Source organism: Polyergus mexicanus, unplaced genomic scaffold (assembly GCF_030449975.1).
Source record: "Polyergus mexicanus isolate NDT 795.1 unplaced genomic scaffold, iyPolMexi1.0 SCAF_25, whole genome shotgun sequence".
Taxonomy (NCBI): Eukaryota; Metazoa; Arthropoda; class Insecta; order Hymenoptera; family Formicidae; genus Polyergus; species Polyergus mexicanus.
This window is the reverse complement of record NW_027223345.1, coordinates 380,668-401,132: the sequence shown is the minus strand read 5'-3', so window position 1 is coordinate 401,132 and position 20,465 is coordinate 380,668. Positions and strand designations below refer to the sequence as shown.

General features: G+C 41.0%; 1 protein-coding gene across 1 annotated transcript in view; it reads right to left on the bottom strand.

Moving 5' to 3' along the window:
- The window catches only part of LOC138943038 (uncharacterized), a gene marked incomplete at its 5' end in the record, with an annotated part of 77,984 nt that overhangs the window by 41,477 nt on the left and 16,042 nt on the right, over nucleotides 1-20,465 (bottom strand). The window contains one exon of the mRNA XM_070313557.1: nucleotides 823-860. Within this exon, the coding sequence (XP_070169658.1) occupies nucleotides 823-860 (38 nt within the window). The remainder of the gene's footprint in view (nucleotides 1-822; nucleotides 861-20,465) is intronic.

Genomic DNA, 20,465 nt, shown 5'->3' with positions numbered 1-20,465 from the left:
CGTTTTTGTATTATCGGACGAAGAAGATGGTGCGTGCGAGCGAGAAGAAAAGCGCGGAAACACGTTGCGTCCTCGAGTGCGCGTCGAGAGATTGGAAAAAATTGCAGCTCCAGATGCTGCTACGATAATCATTCTAACCCGTATCCGGTTCCGTAACTCTCGTTGCGTTCTACCTACCTACTTACCTACCTACCCTACTCTATCCCTCCCCCGCACCCTTTTGTTTTCTTGTACAACGACTCTTTTCCGATCCATTCCAAATCTCTGTTATCACGAAGTGGTGATCTCGGTTATCCACGAAGGCAGATACCAGCGAAGAATGCATCGTCGAGCCTTCGCTGTCAGTTGCATATGGACTTTTGTCTACGCGATGCGTATGTGTATCGTCGTGCGAGCGCGGCAACATGACGAGGGGCACGCGCAGGGGGTCGATCCGAGGACAAACTGACAGTGAGACTTTTATTAGGGAAGGAGCCAGCAAGCGTGATTATGTACCTTAAAGCGTCTCCGTCTCTTCCCTTTCGAATTTCCCCCTTTTCCTTTCTACTCCCCTGATTTGACATCCTTCTTCCACCGAGTCGACGCTCAGCGTCATCAGTGACGTCGTACGACGACGAAGCGACCACAACTGAGATACATTGTCAACCCCCCCAACTCGACATATATCCATACATTGGCGTAGAACTTGGCGAGAAATTATCATGATTACTGTACCATATGTCGATCGTCTGTCTCGTTTTGTCTCGCGAGCGAAAAGGAAGTTTTCCGAGAAAAGATCTTCTATCTTGAAACTTTAACGCGTCAGTTTGATAATGCACTTACGTTGTTCGTTGCCGTGGCGGTGCGAAAGGTGCCGTCCCCTGAAACAAAAAAAAAAAAAAAAAAAAGAATAATTTTGTTAGTTAACTTCGAATATTAAATTTAAAGTATAAATTTCAATTGCATTATTGTTTCATCTTGTATGATATCTTTAATCAATGATTAATTCATGCATCTCAAATTTTTTAATCTTTGTAAAAATTTATAAAGAATAAAAATATTTTTTCTTTCCTATAATTCTTGCTTATTTTAATAATCTTTTACTACGTTAATCGGATATTTCTCACGAATGTAACAATTTTCTGAAAAAGAAACTTTTATAGTAAACTTTCAAAAATCATGATCAAACATTGACGAATCTATAAAAGTGAAATTGCAGAGAGCTAAGCCGTATTTCTCGAAATTTGCATATCTACGTCGCCAATGCCGCCCAAGGCGATATTGTCGTCACAATGAAACCCTCTCTCCAAAGCTCGCCACTATCCCCAACACAGTCGCACGGACGATGCGACGCGCGCGTGTCGTCGACGACAGACTTTTGCTTCGCGTCACACGTGCCAAAGTTCACGAATTTCGATCGCGCATAAATATCGAGGCGATATAAATATAACGCCGCACTCTACCGAGAGATTCCTCGCAATTTACTCTACGGTTAAAAATAAAAGTATTTTCCTGCATCGGATCATTTTATTGAAAACGCACATAAAATGAAGAATTGCGCGAAAAAGAGTATGTCATACATTTATATTAATAATAAATTTCGTTTTTTTTTTAAATCGTTTTACATATAATCTTAATATGTATGCCTATTTATTTATATTTTTAGTATGCGCAATAGCTCGTTGTACGTATAAATAATAATCTGGGGGTAAAAAGTTAGCGCACACACAATATCGCGTATCTTAACATCGATGACTTGGACTTTATTATTTGAGGCTTTGGATATGACGGTGCACTTTCACATCCACTGCATTGTTTCGATTGGAATGCACAGGGAAGGATCGAGGAAGTAGAAGTCAGGAGGAGGACGAGAGTTAAGGAGGTCGTAGGTGCGAGGTACTGTTCGATGCCAGTATCTGAGACAGTTTCGGTCGGCAAGATTTAACAAATAGGTAAAGTTTCGTCGCGAGGATGCCGGGAGTTTGTGGATACTCCGGCGCAGCCTCGACACATCCTCTCTTCTCTTTGTTCCTAAGTTTATGATGTATTAGCTGCTCTCCCTGTGCCGTACCCTCTCTCTTTCCCGTTCTTTCCCTATCCATCTTCCAACGTTACTCTCTAGAGTTAACCAATTTATGCAGTTCCGAGATTTAAGTTACAATGTGAATTTAACCAACAGCGTTACACAAAGAGAATAATGGGATTGAAAAGTTTATTTAATTTAAAGAAGATCGTAAATTTTTATCAACTATATCATTTTGATTTTGCACAAAAAAATCTTTTCAAAATATCCAAAATATTACAATTGATGTAAAACGACGTTCTTCGACAATTACCTTCGTTCAAGACGAACGACAAGTCGCGATAATTTCGTTGTCGAATAATCCGCATTTTGAGAAACGATAAAAATCATTGTGTACGAAATCTTACCGTAGCGGGTAAAAATGCGTTCGATGGGATTAATACAATAAAATTCGTTGCGTTTCCGCTTAACCCGTGACGCGTGACACTCCGCGCGGAGAAAATCAATACTCGATACACATCGCAAAGGTCCGCTTATACTTGTCGCGCTATCTCGCTTTTATCTCGATCGTATCTCGCATATTGGCGTACGGCTAGTGTCCACACGTACATACGTCCATACATAGACACGGAAAACACGGTGATACGCGTAACGGGTACCACGACGACGAGCACACGTATCGACGCCGCCGCCCACACATCGTTCTCACACCCTCACGCGGGCACTTCGGGGTGACAGATGGCTTTGTAGACAAAGAACTTAGCCGACTGCTTTTCGTGGACGTTGCGTAACCCGATAAAAGCAAACGATCCAAGAGTCGATCGTTCTCTGACATGGCGGAGTCGTCGCGCTCCAACCCCCGACTCTTCTTCTCTCTACGCGGTGGGGCGAAACGATGGGGTTGAAAATCAAATCCGAGTGTCTCGATGAAAATCTTTGTCCGGTCAAGATTACTCTCTAACTCTCGCGCTCGTTCCGTCCATCGCCCCTTAATCATCAATCAGATATTCCCCCTCGCTACGGGGTGGCATATCCCGTGTTGTATGCGATCGCGATTCAAGCGCACTTCGGTGCCGTTCTGCGATTAGACGATTACGAGAGTCCTTTACTTACTGGAAAGCGCGTTACGATCGTGGCCGTCGAGTGTAGAATTAGCCGCGGCCATTGTGCGCGAATGCTCTCTCGGCGCTCTTGCGTGCTCGCGTTAAACTCTTTTCCGTAATAGACTTAAAAATAGTTTCTAATGTGTCGCACACAAGAGGAGTACGCACGCCGATGTATCAACGCGCTGCGCGCAGTTATAACGCACGGCGCGTTGTTGGAAACAGATTTATAATTAGTTTCCTGTTACGCGCGCGCTCCGCGATCGCGTAAAGTGTACGCGCTCGTTAGGTAGAACCAGCTTTGACAATCTAGCCTCGATACGCTTGTTCGAGCATTGACATGATATTTCTGGATATGGATTATATATTATACGCGTCATTCATCGTGCATGATCGTATTTTGTGTTCGGCTCGTGTTGTACGAAAAATTATCTAAAATACTCATTTGTAAAATATAAAATAATATAATCATTGACTATCACAGTTATTTGGCATTTTAAGTTTAAAAACAATTTATCAAGTTGATTTTTGCACATTTTTGTATGTTTTATTATTTATTATTTAATGTAAACGCATTTCAATAATTTTCAAGTTTTCACGTAGCGTTTAGGGATAACGAATAATTTTAAAGTGTACTCTAACAATAAGTAATATCGCGCTTTTTCCAATAAATATCATTTTTTTTTTTTTTTCTGAAAATGATAATGCAACTACTAAATTGTTTTATCGATTTTACGCCGCAATAAAAGCTTATAAAGACTAGGTTTAGTCGAGCAAAGTATCCTCGATGAGATTAGTTTTTAGGTTCTCGTCTTACATTCTATGCGCGATTAAGGCATGCGTGCCATGCGTGCGCATCCAAAAAAGGGGCGTCGCATTGATGAATGGTACAATAGACACGTGGCAGAATCTAATCATTGCGAAAGATTCAGGGCAAGGCTATTTTTTTTTTTTTTTTTAAGTTTCCTATTCAATGCGTTAACTCTCTGGAAATTTATTAATTCGCGTTAGTACCAAATCGATACAGATTATGTTGCAATTGTCTCTCTCTCTCCCCTCCGTATATGTCAAATATAAAGTAAACAAATAGCAATCTCGATATATAAATAAACATATTTTTTTGCGCCAACAAAAATAGAAAATATAAAAATTTTAAATTAAAATTTTTTCTTTCTTAAACGACGTGAGATTTCGATAAATCGCAAAGTAAAATGTTAATTAGTAAAAATATGATAAATATAATATAACAAATAGAAAAAAATGTTATGTGTTTGTACTAGACTAAGAATCTGAAATATACGACTCGATAGGAAATGAATAAATATGTCTCTCTCTCTCTCTCTCTCTCTCTTTCTCTCTATAAAGTTTATACAAATATAACTCTCTTACAATTAAACATGTATTTCGCGTGCCATGCGTCAAACGTATCTCTGTCGCGCATTGTTGCCCCTTGAGAGCAAAGTCGTATTTCCATATCTAAAGTTAGCATTTGATAACTAGCTTCATATTCGATTAAAACCTCTATCGTGCACGAGATTCGGTTGTATCTAAAAGCAAGCTAGCAACATGTGGCCTCTGCCTCAGAGACGCCCCCTTCTAAATCGTCAAAGCAATAATAGAATATTTCGATTGACAAGAAGGGAAAAGAGAGATAAATTTATTATAAGGGAGACTTTCTTTAAAAGTTCGACGGAGAGAAATTTCCATTTAAATATATCACATATCGAAGAATAATTTGTAATATCATTTTTAAAATTTTAGCATATTTTAATGACGTAAAAAAGCAACATACGAAGAGCATTTTGCTTGTAACGTATAAATCCCGATTTGCTGAAGTTTCGTAGGATTTCTGCGGTTATCAGTGTTAAGTATTCTGATACGGGACCCAGGTTTCCTTCTTAGGAAGGACGAAGCAACAAGTGGCTTCTTAGCTCGAACAATCTTAGCTCAGTGCTCAACAAGTGTTCCCACAAGTAAACACGCGTCTCGAGAACGTTCCATAAGAAATCACGAGTACAACTTTTCCCGTAACGATCCTCTCTTAATCACCAGTCATTGTCCCGCAATAACGCACTGCCGTAAATTATGTTTTACGATCTAGAGACTCTAACTCTATTTGATTTTATATTAGAAATCACATTTAAATGTAAAGTTGGCAAAACTATAAATTTCTGTGATTAGCGTTTCTTACGAAAAATATTATCAACCTCAATAATAGATTGTCTCTTAATTATATTATATTATACCATATAATCAATTTACATAGAAATTAAAATTGTAACAATAAATATATGTATTCAATATGTATTTAAATCGTATTATAATTAGTCAAATATTTACCGATTAAATATTGCGTTATTCAATATGATTGAGATTTTACCGATCTAAACTGATCGAATTACTGGAAGAGAGCGACTTTTTCAAGCATTGCGTGACACGTGCTGTAAATCGGTTTATAAAAATGAGATTGTATTCAAGCGAGAGAAAAAATATATTCTTTCATCATGTGGTTCGATTTATCACATTTCTTGTTGCCCCTTCGAGGGGGGTATAACATAGTATTTTGTAATATATTAAAAGTCAGAACAGAGCGCGGCTAATTCCGAGACGAAGGAGAACACAGAAGAGAAAGAGGATATAGCCCGGTGTCTCGCGTGCCGCGTCTAAATAATAAAATAAAACCAACCCTCCACAGAGCCTTGGCCCATGCTCAATACCGACAGCAACAAGTTGATATCTTGTTCCCGAGACGATTATGGTAAAGGTGGAGAGAAGGAGGCTCGACTAGGGGTAAAAGACATCGTCGTAAGAAAACGTTTGTCCTTTCTTCCGAGTCAGCGGGACGTTTCTTTACATCAACAGGTTCCTCCGTAGCCCACGGCCCGGAAAATCTTCGAGGGACGGATCTCTTTGGCCGCGAGTAGGGACTGAGAAAACTTGCGCTTCAAGAACGGCGTGGGATGGGCGAACTTCCTTAGGGTTTGAGAAAATTGGAAAGGGACGGGACATTCTTTACGGGTAAACGGAGCGAAGACGTTCGAATCGCGGCGTCTTGTAACCTGTTGGAACGTCGTCCCACGGGAGATAAAGCGTCTTTTTAAGAAAAGAAGAAAGAGTAGCGCGAATAAAGATGCTGGAAATGAAAAGAACGAACGGGCTCGAATAAGATAATTGCGTGATTAGATTTATTAATTACAAATAACTCGGTCAAATTTCTAATCAAATTGGCATCGCTCTAATAATTTAACGATGCTAATTATGCTAAATCAAGTTGTTCTCTTGAGAAATGAATCGGCAAAAAGACGAAAAGAGACAATCGAGAGAAAAATTTTCAGACACCCGGAACAAAATCTGCATAGATAATCAGAGAGAGTGCCGAGGTCTTTAAACATCAAGATGGTCAAGAGAGAAAGAAATAGATAAGTTAAGAGAAAAAGAAAGAGATAGAGGAAAAGAAAGCCTGAACAGTACAAAGAAAAGAAGAGTTGAAGAACAAGAGCTCTTTGAAGAAGTGACACCTTTGTTTTTCCAGAGGGCGCTCGAACGTACTATGAAGGGTTAGTAATCTCCAGGAAAATTGACGTTAGGAGGAAATTACTCGGAAGTGGAGACAAAACCCACCTCGTTGACGATGTGCACTTACACGATGTCATGCGTGTACACACATAAAAAGTCGCCAGTTTGCTTAAATATCGTATCAAATTGATACGTAATTAATTAAACATTGGAGAATAAATGCACGATAATATTTTTATAATATTATTAATTCATAAAATAGAGTATACATGCAATTACATTTCTTTGATAATTATTTACCAAGTGTCTCGTGCGTGTTGTGCAATTATATTGACATACATTCATATAGTTTTAATTAATTCACATCCTTAAACTTAAACTTTGTAAAATCTGTTTATCCCAAACTTCCGCGTACTATTCAATTTAACTGGAAGGATCGATCGCGTCGCGTTTTGCATTCTTCGAGAAATAGATCGCTCTCAATCGGATATCGACCGGTCCTCCCTAAGAGATGATGAACCTTGCCTGACTTTTTAATAGCGTGCGCGCTTTTTGTAGACTCGGGTCTCTTCATAAGACGGCGGAAGAGAGTATTGTGTCAATGCATCCCGCCGGAATAAATATTTAACAGCATCACTGCACCGCTATGTCAACATCCCGGAGGTAACCGACGTTCTTCCGGTGGCCGCCATGAACTCATATGCCACTCGATCATCCGGCCAGATCTTTCGCCTTTCCTTGCCGGCAACAATCGCGGCGCGGCAAGGAGCGAGCGATCTTACACAGATTCAAAATATGCAGAACGCCGTTGTGACGCTCGAGCGCACATTGACAAAAGGACCGCCACGGGAGTCGAGGGGGTGGTTCGGAAGAAGAATGCGTAACCTACCCACGCAAAATGAAAAGGAGATCGCCGATTTTGTTTGTCCACAAAACGCCGCGAACACAGAGGTGGTTTGGCATTATACGCCCATCGTAAATAGACAGCGGTGAGCCACCTACAAGCAGATGATGATGAGCCTTTTTGGGATTCCTCAGGATTATCGACAGACGGGTAGTGCGCACGAGCCGAACGTTAAAGGAGAGAGGGAGGAGAGGGAGGTACGAAACAGAGAAACCAAATGATGAGAATTGTGCGGGAGTAATTTGAGATGCTCTTCTTCTTCTTCTTCAGCTGCCATTGGGCAGATGCCGAAATTGACGGAGACAATGCTACCGGGATAATGGACTTCTTAATTCGAGAACGTCTAGTTGAATAAACGTATTTCTACGGCCTGCGTCTTTCATATCAAAATGTTCGTTTATCTCGTTTTTCCGAGAGAATGCTCCTATAATCGTAATTCTTTTCATACCTTGAAATGTATATGACAGATGAATAAAAATATTACCAGACGTTATCTCAAAATGTATTTTTTTAAAAGTTTGATGCTTGATTAAAAAAAAAAAAAATGGTTCAAAAATATAATCAAATAAATCAGATAATTCTTGCAAACATATAGTACGAGACATACGAATCTTTGTAATGTCATACGTATTTTTTTCTGTAACCAGAAACGATCAAACAAGAAGATATAATACATTGCCGAAACTTTTCTATCATTTTTGTCGTGCGCTCGTTTTCTCATCTTTACCGCCCCTCCCCCCATAGAAATTAAAAACTTCTTCCTTAATATTACAATGATCTTTGAAGAGTATGTATGGTACATGCAAACCCTTCTTCTCATCTTCGATGTTGTACCGACGAGCGTATATCGCATGCACGCAGACTCGTGAGGATGTGCATGCGACTCATTGTCAGCTGACACCTGTAGACCTACGTACTTACCTACCTACGCGGAACACGTACGTGGCCACTTATTCACGAGAAAGCGGGGTGAAAAGTCCTCACACTTTTTTTTTTCACCGTACTTTCCTACGGGTATATGCTGTTTTATGTATGTCTGTACGACGCATCCATTTTGCTATATTGATGTACAGAAACGACTTTTCCATATATATCCTCTCTTTATTTAGTCGCTCGTAAGTCTCTAGTCATTCTTAAGTTTCATCGTCGTTCTTCATCTCACGATAGTTGACGAAGCGTTAAGTTACTTATAAATATTTCTCGCGCCTTTGTAAATGACGTTTTACGGATAAGATAACGCAAGAAGCATCGCGGTTTTACTTTTGCATTAAGAGATCTGCCATATTAAGAGAGGATTTCAAAGAAGTAAATTTCCCGAGAGAATTTCCCTTAATTAAAAGACAGTTTTTATTATTCTTGAAAAGGAACGACGCGAGGCTGCTGGTTATTTATGTATCTCGGCGAATGTTTCGAGTTGTTTGCGGCTAGAATATTTTTTCTAACGAGAACATGCAACTTGAGAGTATCCTTGTGCTCACGAAACGATGAGTAAATCAAATCTCTGCATTATTTCAAAACTTTCTGCGTTTGCGGGATTTATCTTACCACGTTCAATCGCCATCGTTATTTCTATTAAATCCATTTAATATTTTTACTGCCAATATACGAATGCACTCGATAGCGGTATAAAATAAAGCATAATATTCTGATCAATTTTTAAATGAGAGATTGCTTATGAAATAATATCGATTTTAAAAAAATTAACTAAACTATAAAACTATAAAAAAAATTATAAAAAATAAATATCGCTATAAACGATGAGAAATATAATCAGCTAAACAATGAAAAAATTCTCATCCGAATACGCTTAAATTTTTATAAGATCACATATAATGTTTTTAAGACTACCGGTACTAATACATATAATAAACATAATAATTAAATGTTTTGTTTAATAATTGAAAAAGTAATTTTATAAACGTATATAATTTTTTTCATAACATTTATTCTATCCAAGTGACACGAGCTTTTATAGCATAATTAATTACTTATATTGTGCATTTATCAATGGGCCAACTCGCATTGCCTCCTAAGGGTGGACGCCGCAAGTAAAACCGCGCGTTATTACGGTGGGGTAGTTACCATCTGCCTTTCGTTACCTGTAAATTTGTGCACCTGGACACATTGGCGCGACACTGCGCGATTCTCGACCTATCCTCATATTGGTCGGTTGTTTATATATACATATATGTACAATACGTTTATCGATTCGCACGAAATTGGCGGTTACGACAATGATTTGTCAAAAATTGTGCTCGATTGATTCCGCACGCGGCATAAAGTGGAGGGAAAAGTTCCGTTTTACTTTTATTAAAATTAGCACTGAAAAATAATTCGCTCGATTAGAGCCATTTAAAACAGGCTAAGCGTTTAATCGTACGCGATTAATATAATGCATCGTATCTCGTGGAGATCTCATTGATTAGATAAATTCCGCGACGGATTCCGCGAGATGGCAGATAAAAGAAAGACAGGCAATTCCATTTCCGTTCTATTCGCATAACTCGACGAATTCGCAATAAAAACCTTTCGACGATGAGCGAATGATTGTTTGAACTGAAGCATCTCATAGTATCGGCGAGCGCATTCGATTTATGCACTCGATTAAACGCAAAAATCCATTGCTTAATTATCCGTAATATCCGTGGCAATCCGTGGAATATCATGGACCGCCGGGCCGGACCGGTTTGAAGAGCGACGAGTAGTGGAAAAAAAAAAAAAAAAGAAAAGAGAAAAGATCTACCTACGCACGTACACGCGCGTGCAGTCGATCGGCCGCGCTGGTTGGTCTGGGAGTAAAAACAAAAATCGAGGCCGAGCCCGCAGATACGCGGTTTTTGCGAAATTACGGGTCCCGCCTCGAACCTTCGCACACTCCCGTAAATCAATCGGCGCTTCGACATTCGTATATATTCTCCGTTAATTATTTTTATTCACGGCCCAGCGTATAGGAACGCCCAGTTCGCCGGCCTGGGAGTTCGTATTTTGTACGCATACGCACGAGTTCCTAGTCCACCCCGACCACACGTTCCCATTTACACACACACACACACACACAAACACGTACACCCTGGCACGTACGTACTCGCACACGCGCAAACTCTGGCCTAAGTACGCTCGATGCACCGAGGAGATGTGCGTGCGTGCACGTGTCGCCACGTTTGTCGCGCGCATGTGTGTGACGCGACGCGACGTACGTGTTAGTCGCTCGTGCGCAGCATACGTCCGCGTGTACCGGCGCACGCGTGTGCGTTACGTATTTTCGAATAGCGAGAGCCAGGCTGGTTCGTCAAATTTGCACATTTATTCGTTTACCATCATACAATCGAGCTTAAAACTCGCGCGGGCGTGTGTGAGCGAGCGGCCGTCCTGTCGGTGCACAGCGCACATATACGCCGCGAGCTCATCCCTTATTCATAACTCTTCGAAGGGCTTGATGGAGCTCCAAAGCTCACGACACGGCCCAACGAATTTTTTTTTTTTTTTTCACTTCTCTTTCCTGTTTTTCGCCGGACGGGAGTCTGTTCCTTCCTCACAAAACACTTTGACGAACCTCATTCTATAATAGATCTCGATAATAATATCGCGTATTCAGGGAGATACCGTTGCTTCCAAGCCAACGCCGCTGAATTAATCTACGTTAATGCACCGAAAAACGTGGAGGCTTTTTTACAGCGAGGTCCTTGTAATAGCTATATGTAATATTCTGACATTTTGAGTTGACGCCCGAGTAAATGCGTGTCTATTCGGGTGTAATAATTTGCAGGATTTGGGAACGCGCGGGGCACCTGCTAATTAACGATTCAATTGCACACTCGGTCGCTTCGATAGTTTAATTGATTCGGAAATAGTTGCCTCGCGCGGAAGAGCCGTCGGGACGCTCGGGAATGAAGCTCCGCGCTACCCTTGTCAGACATCCTGTGGTCAGGAGCCGCACGGAGATTCGGCAAGAAATAAATTACCGAACACGCTCCATACAAGTCCCAAGAATGTCCACCCTTCCACCTTCTTCCCTACTCAATATTCAGCCTTGAGCCCCGTCGAACAATTCGCGAAACAATCCTGAAACAAATCGAATGCTCTTCCCGTTTCCCTCATTTCCGTTCAGATAGGATAAAAGTAACGGACTTTACTTCTCGTTAAAAAAAAAAAAAAAAAAAAAGCAGCTTGTTTTACTGATAAAAAGCAAATTGAAAATCGCGGATGAAATTGTAGCAAAGTGCAATAAATTATTGTAAAATTAAAGATTATATTAAAAACTTTCACGTATCCTCTCTCTCTCTCTCTCCTCAGTTCCTAAAAATAAAAAAAATATGACGTGGTAAGAATATTTAAGTAAACTTTTTGTTCCTTGCATTGTTATACTTTTAATATTATTTCAAGATGTATGCCACAAAACGCATCGCACAATCTTTGCCACGATATAAACGTTAGTGGCCGCGTAAAGAAAATGGAGAAGCGTGCCTCACGCCCTTTTCGTAGTTTCGGAATCTCGAACTTTCAACATGCATGTAAGTACGCCGTGCACCGCCTTCATTTTCTCGCCTTCTGTTGACATATTCGCAAAGTCTCGAGAAGCGTGAAACAAATCGTGAACCGGAAAATTTTCCTCGTTCTATGTACTTTCAGGATATCCGGTCGGTACATGAGTCCCACAAGTATCACGGTTATTGTGTAACTACACGATACTTGGACAGTCTCTCGGATCCAAGCGAGTAATTCAAAGTTTTTCACGGCAAAGAGCTTTTCAGTAGGTTTGCCAATATGATCGGCGTATGTATGCGTGTGTCCTGTTCCATAATATTAATATTTACTTATTCAAATATTCAAAACTAATTATCTCGTATTTTTTTTATTTCTAATTTTTGAAATCTAAATTATGTCTGTGCCATAAAATTTCGGAAATTCCACCTTACTCTCTCCGAGCGTTTAAATTTTAATATTATCTCGATCTAATCCTAAAGCGTGAAAAATGAGAGAAAAATGTCATCGATCAAAGCCGCGCGTAGAGTGAATAAGACGCCGCCACTTCGGCCATTAACAGGAGTCTGCGAACGACAGAGAAGGACGTATCAAGGATAAAGGTATAAATGCAGCGCACGCACACATCTTGCACGAGGAGGATAGCAGCGCGTGTCGACGACAGCTAAGCACTACACGGTCGCGCATCGACGGCTGGATGCCCGCGGAACGGCTCGTAGAGCTCGCAGCTTTTAAGCTTGACGTGGCCATTGGAAAGAACCGAGAAATCGAAGGAAGAGAAAGAGAGAGAGGCTGACTGCAATAATTATCGGACGTGGGAGGGGGAGAACGGATAGACGAGGAGAGGACAGGACGAAGGGACAGAGAGGACGGCTGAGAGCGAGCGGAGAGAAGGGCGAGCGATCGCAAGAGCGCGCGCGCGCGCTCGAACGCGCGATAGGGGGTGCGAGGGACGATGAAAAGTTTGACCGGACGCACAGCGAGCACAATGCATCGTGGTCCACCCTCCACCCTCGGGAGCGACCCACCCCATAATCCACCCGCATTGTACGACCAATCAATATTGTTTTATATCGTGAGACGAACCGGCTTCGTTCGGTTCGAACGCTACGCTCTCTTCGATGGTGTACATAACTGCAGTTCGCGGAGTTGTCCGGTTTCCGGAAATTCTTTCGTATCCATCCAGAAACCCGATGGCCTATCCTTTCACGATTTTCAGAATTCTCAATGCGATCTCCATATTCGCGACTCGATTCTCATCTCATCCGTTTATAGTCCATGAACAATGCAGCCTCTTTAAATTATTCAGCTTCGTTATCTGGAAATTCTTAATCGAGTTCTATCGTCGCGAGAAAGAATCGACGCGCTGCGCGATATTAAATCTAAGCGAATGTATTTATGGAGAATAGCAACGCGCATTTCGGACGCGTGATGTAAACATGAGCTCCGACGTTTGCAAAAGTAAATATAAAATTCCACGTGTTACGATTAATACCCTTTATCGAAAGAGCGCAAAACACACGCGTTTATTCAGTGCGCGCGATAAATGCAAGTTCATTGATTAAACATGAGAGCGATGCGCGTATAATTAATTAATGAATGGCTTCCGTGTGTAGTATATGAAAAACGATGATTCCTCATTTTTTGGTATTGCGCGATACACTGTCATTATACGCGATTTTCATTCATTTAATTCGACCAAATCGATACGCGCTTAATTAGTTGTTGCGTATGTGTCGAAATTACTCGTATACTTTATGCTCCATTTCAACAACAACGGTAACAGTGGAAAATTTGAGGTTGATTATTCGATATATTTGTACACTGTGAATTTCAAGAAGCGCACGTTGGAACGCGTGTCTGATACGTACATTATTATCGACTCCATAAAATTACCCTATCGCTCCGATATGAAAAAAAGACTTTTAGAAAGATTAAAATCGAAATATGAAGATTAAAAAAATGATTGATTTTAAACGAAAACTTCATCCTTCAATTTCACTATTAAAAGTCAGAAATTTCTTATAACAATATATGTGCAAAGAATCAATATCTTTTCTTCTACAGGATACTAAATTTAAAGTTAATTAAATATATTCATACGGTAATAAATTCTGCGATAATCGATTATCAGAAAGTATTATTTTAAGTACATTCGTTAATCACAATTCTGTCAATAATGATTATCAGATTGCCAAAATTTTTCTCTCCGTAGATATCCTCTACTAAATCCGTATCGAAGTTGCAAACATATTTGTTCTTCTTTAACGCACTTGAGATTCATCGGAGAGAGATAATTCCAGCAGCCTCATCCGGAAGATCGAGACGCGACGATATTTAAATCGATTTTTCTCCGCTACGCGCCGCGCGCGGCGCGAGATATTTCTTCCGCGACAACAGAATAAGGACGCGCAAAGAACGGCGAACAATGTACCATCCGGTTGGCTCGCTCGACGAGGATACGTTTCGCTTGCGCGATGACGCTGATTGAGGATTATTCTCCCTCTTTAATTATTCAGCCTCCTCTCCCACCTTCGCCGCGACGCCCCGACGTAAATGCCGTCGTCGTCATCGTCTTCTCTCTTTTGCTCGCGGGAAGGACAGAAAGTCCGGCGCGCGGCGCGATAACGAATTATCTTCGAGAACACGCTTCTTGGGGCAGGAACCGGAAATATTGCCGGACGATAATGAGACGATATCTCGCAAGAACCGTCGCGTTCTCGACGGCGTTTTGTTTTTTTTCCCCGTTATGTTTCTTTCTTTTATACACCTACATTAGCCGAGAGTAGATATGTTTTCTTTTTTATTCTCCATCTTTAAAAAATGAAAAATTTCAAAGACTTCAATCTTTAAAGTATATATTCTCCGTTAAATAAATCCGTGAAAGCCGTAGGGGCGATGCGTGGTACCGGGCGTAGAGTCGCAGGCTGGTAATCGAAAGATTACAGGTTCGATTCCGCTCGGGTCCCATCCTTCCATATGATCCAAAAAGAAGAGGTTTTCACACATTATCCTATATAATGCCCATATTGGTTTATCATATGTTATCCTATCCAATACCTATATTAGTTTATCATATATTAACCTGTCTAATACTTATACCTAGTTAATGGTGTATAGATAATTCCTTTCGGAAAGTCTCCCAGCCATATCAGAGAAGAAGAAGAAGAAGAAAGCCGTATTTATATATATGAATCTAAATTTATGGAATATAATTTGTGAAATTTTTCTAAAAACTGCACTACACGTACGTTGCAAGTACGATAATGTAACGACAAGGCATTCGAAGATAGCGCGAATCGGGGACCGATCATCCTCGCGTGTAACGTAGCGACTCGTAAGCCCGCGCGACATACGCACACATCTATTTGCACACATCTAATTACTCGTATGCTTGTATTCGCGTGCGAAGATTATACATGTATTCTACATATAAACGTAACGCATTTGCGCGTTCTCCTTCGCATAGAATTCACCATCGCCTTCCGTTCACGCGGCGTTTAAATACCTACGCGAAACAAGTATACCGACCGTGAACGTAATCTTTGAGCTGCCATTAGCTCCATCACAAGTATTTTATTTAATGCCATCCGCCATTCTCCGGGATTGCATGCGGATCCGTCGTAATTTCTTTATTTATTTATTTTTTTTTTTTCCTGAATCTTGATCGGCAAAATGCAGCGACGCGATAAGCGAGAATGATAGAGCTTCTCCACTCTTCGTTCTTTTCATATATTGCGACACAAATGCGAGGATGTTATTCTTGTGACGATTATTTTATATGGAATATGTGTCACATTCTACGTCGCGAGGCACAATTACAGACAAGTCCGACATTTTGCGTCACGCACAAGATTGCGAATCTTTTTATCTTATTCGAAGTTGCCATTAATCCTAATTATGCGACAGCTCAATTTAATCAAGTCCGCAATGGCGGATTTTTTTGCATAAGTGACAGATACGCTTCGTCTCTCGCGATAGAGGTATATACTTTATTCGCGCGGCTATACTTATCAGATGTATCGCGTGCAGAGATCGCGCTCGTAATTGTTACACGGTTCTTTATACCTTCGTTACACCGTGATTGGTCGAGGTGGATAATCGACTGGGGTCCAACCGCGTTACGGGGACCCAAGTCACCGAAGATCCGGCCCCATTCGTCGCGACGCGCGCAAAACCATGTGGAAGCGTTCGTTCCGGAAGAACAAGCCGATGTACCATTGTCATTCTTCGTACTCGACGGCTATTTAATATACGCACGCCTCTATCCCCGTCTCTCTTCGTTGACAAAACGAAGCGATCGTACTGATAAGCCTTCGTGTACACTTACGTGTACTTTACGTGCCCACTTATGTGGGATATGACGTAAACGCCTCATCTATCTATTCTCAGCGACATTTCAGCGTATCGCGCATGTTGGACCAGCGAAGAAACTGCTCTTCTTTCCTTTACGATACATATTTCAATTATTGCAAGAATAGATATAAATTTCTCCTAATGATCTCACTCTCGTGTCATCTCACTCTCGATAAAGTTTATCGTTGATTCCGATGTATATTCAGTGTCTCTTTGACGAGGGGCTGCGATGTCCGACGACGCGTAAAATCAGGGGCGATTAATCGGAATGCACACAATTAGCACTGCAGCCGCTCGATGCGGTATTACATTCCACGCGACACGCCCAGACGTGCAGTCGGATAATAGTTTTTGTCGTAGATCTAATATCCGGTGTCGTCAACTAAGAAATTCACATTTAATTACGCGCGATAGATGCGCCGAATCGCGAGTTTTCTGAATCGATTTATATTGTAGATTGATAAAATTTTGTTGCCGAATGATTATATGCGACGACAGATGGTTTATTCAACAATTAATATTTATATTTGATTAGCAAAATATTAGATAATCAAATTATCAATTGATATTATAATATATAATATTATAATATTATCAATAAATTGCGCTTTGTTATTTTCATGAAAATATAAATGATTTGAAGAAAAATCAATCGTAGTTATTGGAATTAAATTTTAGGTAATGGATCCTTAACGAGAGTTTGAGAAATGCTTCGTTCGTCGAGGATTAATTGGGGGTGAACCGGCTCATCTTAGACAGATGTCGAAAACCGACCGCAAAGTTCACAAGGCCGTTATCCCTTTATTATACGACTTTATGCGACTAATCTCCAATTTCTCTAAGTCGGCGTGGTCGTTTTACAACGTTTAACCAAACTAAACGGCAACAACGCGCGCTTTATGATAATTTTGAGACGCCCACATACGACATAAGTGTCATTATCGAATTTAATTATTGTATTTTACACAAATTTACACGAATATCTTCTCACGTAATTTATACAAAATTTACGATTATATAAAAAAAGATCGACGACCGCTTCGATACCGTTTTTAGATCACGAGGCGTCCTCGTTAAAAAAGGTGCGCGCGGCAATCGCGAAATCGAGCGTGCGCGAAAACAAAAAGCACCGCTTGTCGCCGATACTAGCGACATGTCTGCGGCCCCGAATTCACCGAACCACAGAAAAAAAAGATATTTTCCGCCCGTAGACACCAATAAGAGAGCGAGTTCCCTTCCCTCGTTTCGTACTCACAGTCATCAGCGCGCGAAATGTCCTCCCAACCATCGGGCCTTTGATGTCGAACATTACGGAATACGAAGGATCCCGTCCGGATAGTAGAGAGGAATTTTCGACGCCCTACCACCCCGGTGACCACTCGTAAATTGTCGCGCTTTCTTCTCATCCCCATTACCTCTCGCGCTTTCGAAACTCGCGTGCAAAGAGAGGAAACACTCTTCGGCGTCGTTCTCGCACTTCAACGGACGATCGTCGGCGAGAACGTGCCGACGGGGTGGCCACCCTTGGTCCCCTCCCCTCCGCGAGACTGGGAAAACAATTAAGGGAAGGCGAGGCGCCGTGTCGCCTTGTATGATAATGCGTTGTAACCTCCGGCACAAGAGAAACGATACGGTAAAGGAAGAGGAGGATTACACGGCGCGATGGGGGTGAGCAGGAGGAATGCATGAAACGGGTTTGTTCGGATACACGATGAGGGAGGAGGATGGGTTGGAGAGTGCGGCTAGAAGAGAATACGGAGTGGTTGGTCGGAGAGGAGGTTAGCGGAGGTCGTGGTTCTTACTTTGCATTCTTTTGTGTATCCTCCTGAAGCCCTCCGCCACCCGCCGCCACCCGCTACTACCCGGTTGTCCTCCTCTCCCTTGAAGCTTGAACTAACGCCCGAGATTTTAAATGCACTTGTCTACTCCACATACCGTTCATAAAGACACATATGCCGTCTGTTGAACGAGCGGCCACGAGAGCCGAGGTCTTGGATAGCGAGATAGGGCCGCACGCGCGAGACTGAGATGGGGAACGGCGAGAGATAGAGAACGACGAAAGAAGAACCGAGAGGAAATGGAAGAGAATGCGGTGCGCGTAACGATATGAAATGCATTTTAAATTCTAAGCATCGACCGCATTACGGGGGAAGAGATCTCGACTCTTCGTCTGCACGATCCCATGGGTGGAAAGATGAGAACCGCGCGGAAGTTGAAAGAGGAAGCGGCAGAGAACAGTGGGCTCTTATGTGATTTTTGTACACCGAGAAAAAAAAATTGTTAACTTGACTAAATTCGTCCAACTAATTACTATTTCTTTAATTGAAATATTTCAATATTTTAAGTCAAATACGACGTATTAAATAATTAAATCTAACACGAGGTATATTTGATTTAAATAGTTAAATATTTCAATTAAAGAAATACAAAGAAATAGTAATTAGTTGGACGAATTTAGTCAAGTTAACAACTTTTTTTTTCTCAGTCTACGGACACACAAGGACTATCTACTACTGTTCGCGATACCCAGTTTTAATATAGACATCATCTAATATTCCTTACTCTCTGTTATCACACATATTAAATATATTATACATATATTCACATAAAATCTTTCATGCCCATTATACAGGGTGATTTAAAACAACCTTCTGTCCTTACAATGTCATATACTTGACACTATTCTAAGACGATTTTTTCTTTGCCAAAATTTTTTCCGAGGCTTAGTTTTTAAATTATAAGCCAAAATAGTTAACGAATTACGGGCCGCGTACACAAGGCAGGAGCGGAGCAACTCACCGTCCCATACTGATGATTACGTGAGGCGCTCGCTGCGATTAACTGTTTGCTACATGGGGTGTATATGTGAGAGAGAACGTATACGCGTATACACACAAATACACATTCTCTCTTTCTCACTCACTGACTCTTACCTTGTAAGTAGAGATTCGTTGCCCTTATACGACTCAATAAGTAATATTTCCGTGTGATACAACGAGTAACTAGCAAACTTTTTTTCACTCACAAATTGTACCATTTATCGAACTTTTACGTATTAATCCACGCACTTTATCGATAAACTGAATTTATTTAAAAAAACGATGTTATTATACGTCATTATATTTTCATATTTTATAGTTTTATATTTTCGAAACTATCGAATTTACAATGTCGGAGGCTTTAGCCGATCACGGGACACATGATAGCGTCCGCGTCGATCACGCGTAATGTGATACATTCAGTTGTTCGGCAGCCGGCAGCCGGCATGCCGGCAACGCTAGTACCGATACAACTTGCTTGTTGTCGTCGCGCAGTTTCCGCATCGAATAACGCGTTTCTTTCTTCGAGATATTTTAATAATTAATCGGTAGTAATCGGTAGATTGTGATTAACCGTTATAATCGTTAATAAATTCAATTTATCGATAAAGTGCGTAGATTAATTCGTAAAAGTTCGATAAGTGGTACAATTTATGAGTGAAAAAAGTTTGCTAGTTACTCGTTCTATCATACGGAAGTATTATTTATTGAGTCGTATGAGGACAACGAATTACTACATAAAAGGTAAGAATTAGTGTGTGTGTGTGTGAGAGAGAGAGAGAGAGAGAGAGAGAGAGAGAGAGAGAGTGCATGTGTGCGATCAACTGTTTGCTACACGCGATAGATGTAAAAGAGATTGATTGATTGATTGATTGATCTTTATTAGCTTTCTCCGCTATTTGTAATACAAATCTAATTTACATTAATTACAATATACTCCTTTAACATTCGCTTAAACGGCACAATTCTTTCATTCCGCGAGAAAGACAGAGAGATTGATTGGCTATCAGATTGTAGAGAGAGAGAGAGAGAGAGAGAGAGAGAGAGAGAGAGAGAGAGAGAGAGAGAGAGAGAGTGTATGTGTGTGTATACGTACATACGTTCTCTCTCACACATACACTCCATCGCATGTAGCAAACAGTTGATCGCAGCGAGCGCCTCACGTAATCACCAGCATCGGACGGTGAGTTGCGCCGCTCCTGCCTGCCTCGCGTATGTGGCCCGTAATTCGTTAACTATTTTGGCTTATAATTTAAAAACTAAGCCTCGAAAAAAATTTTGGC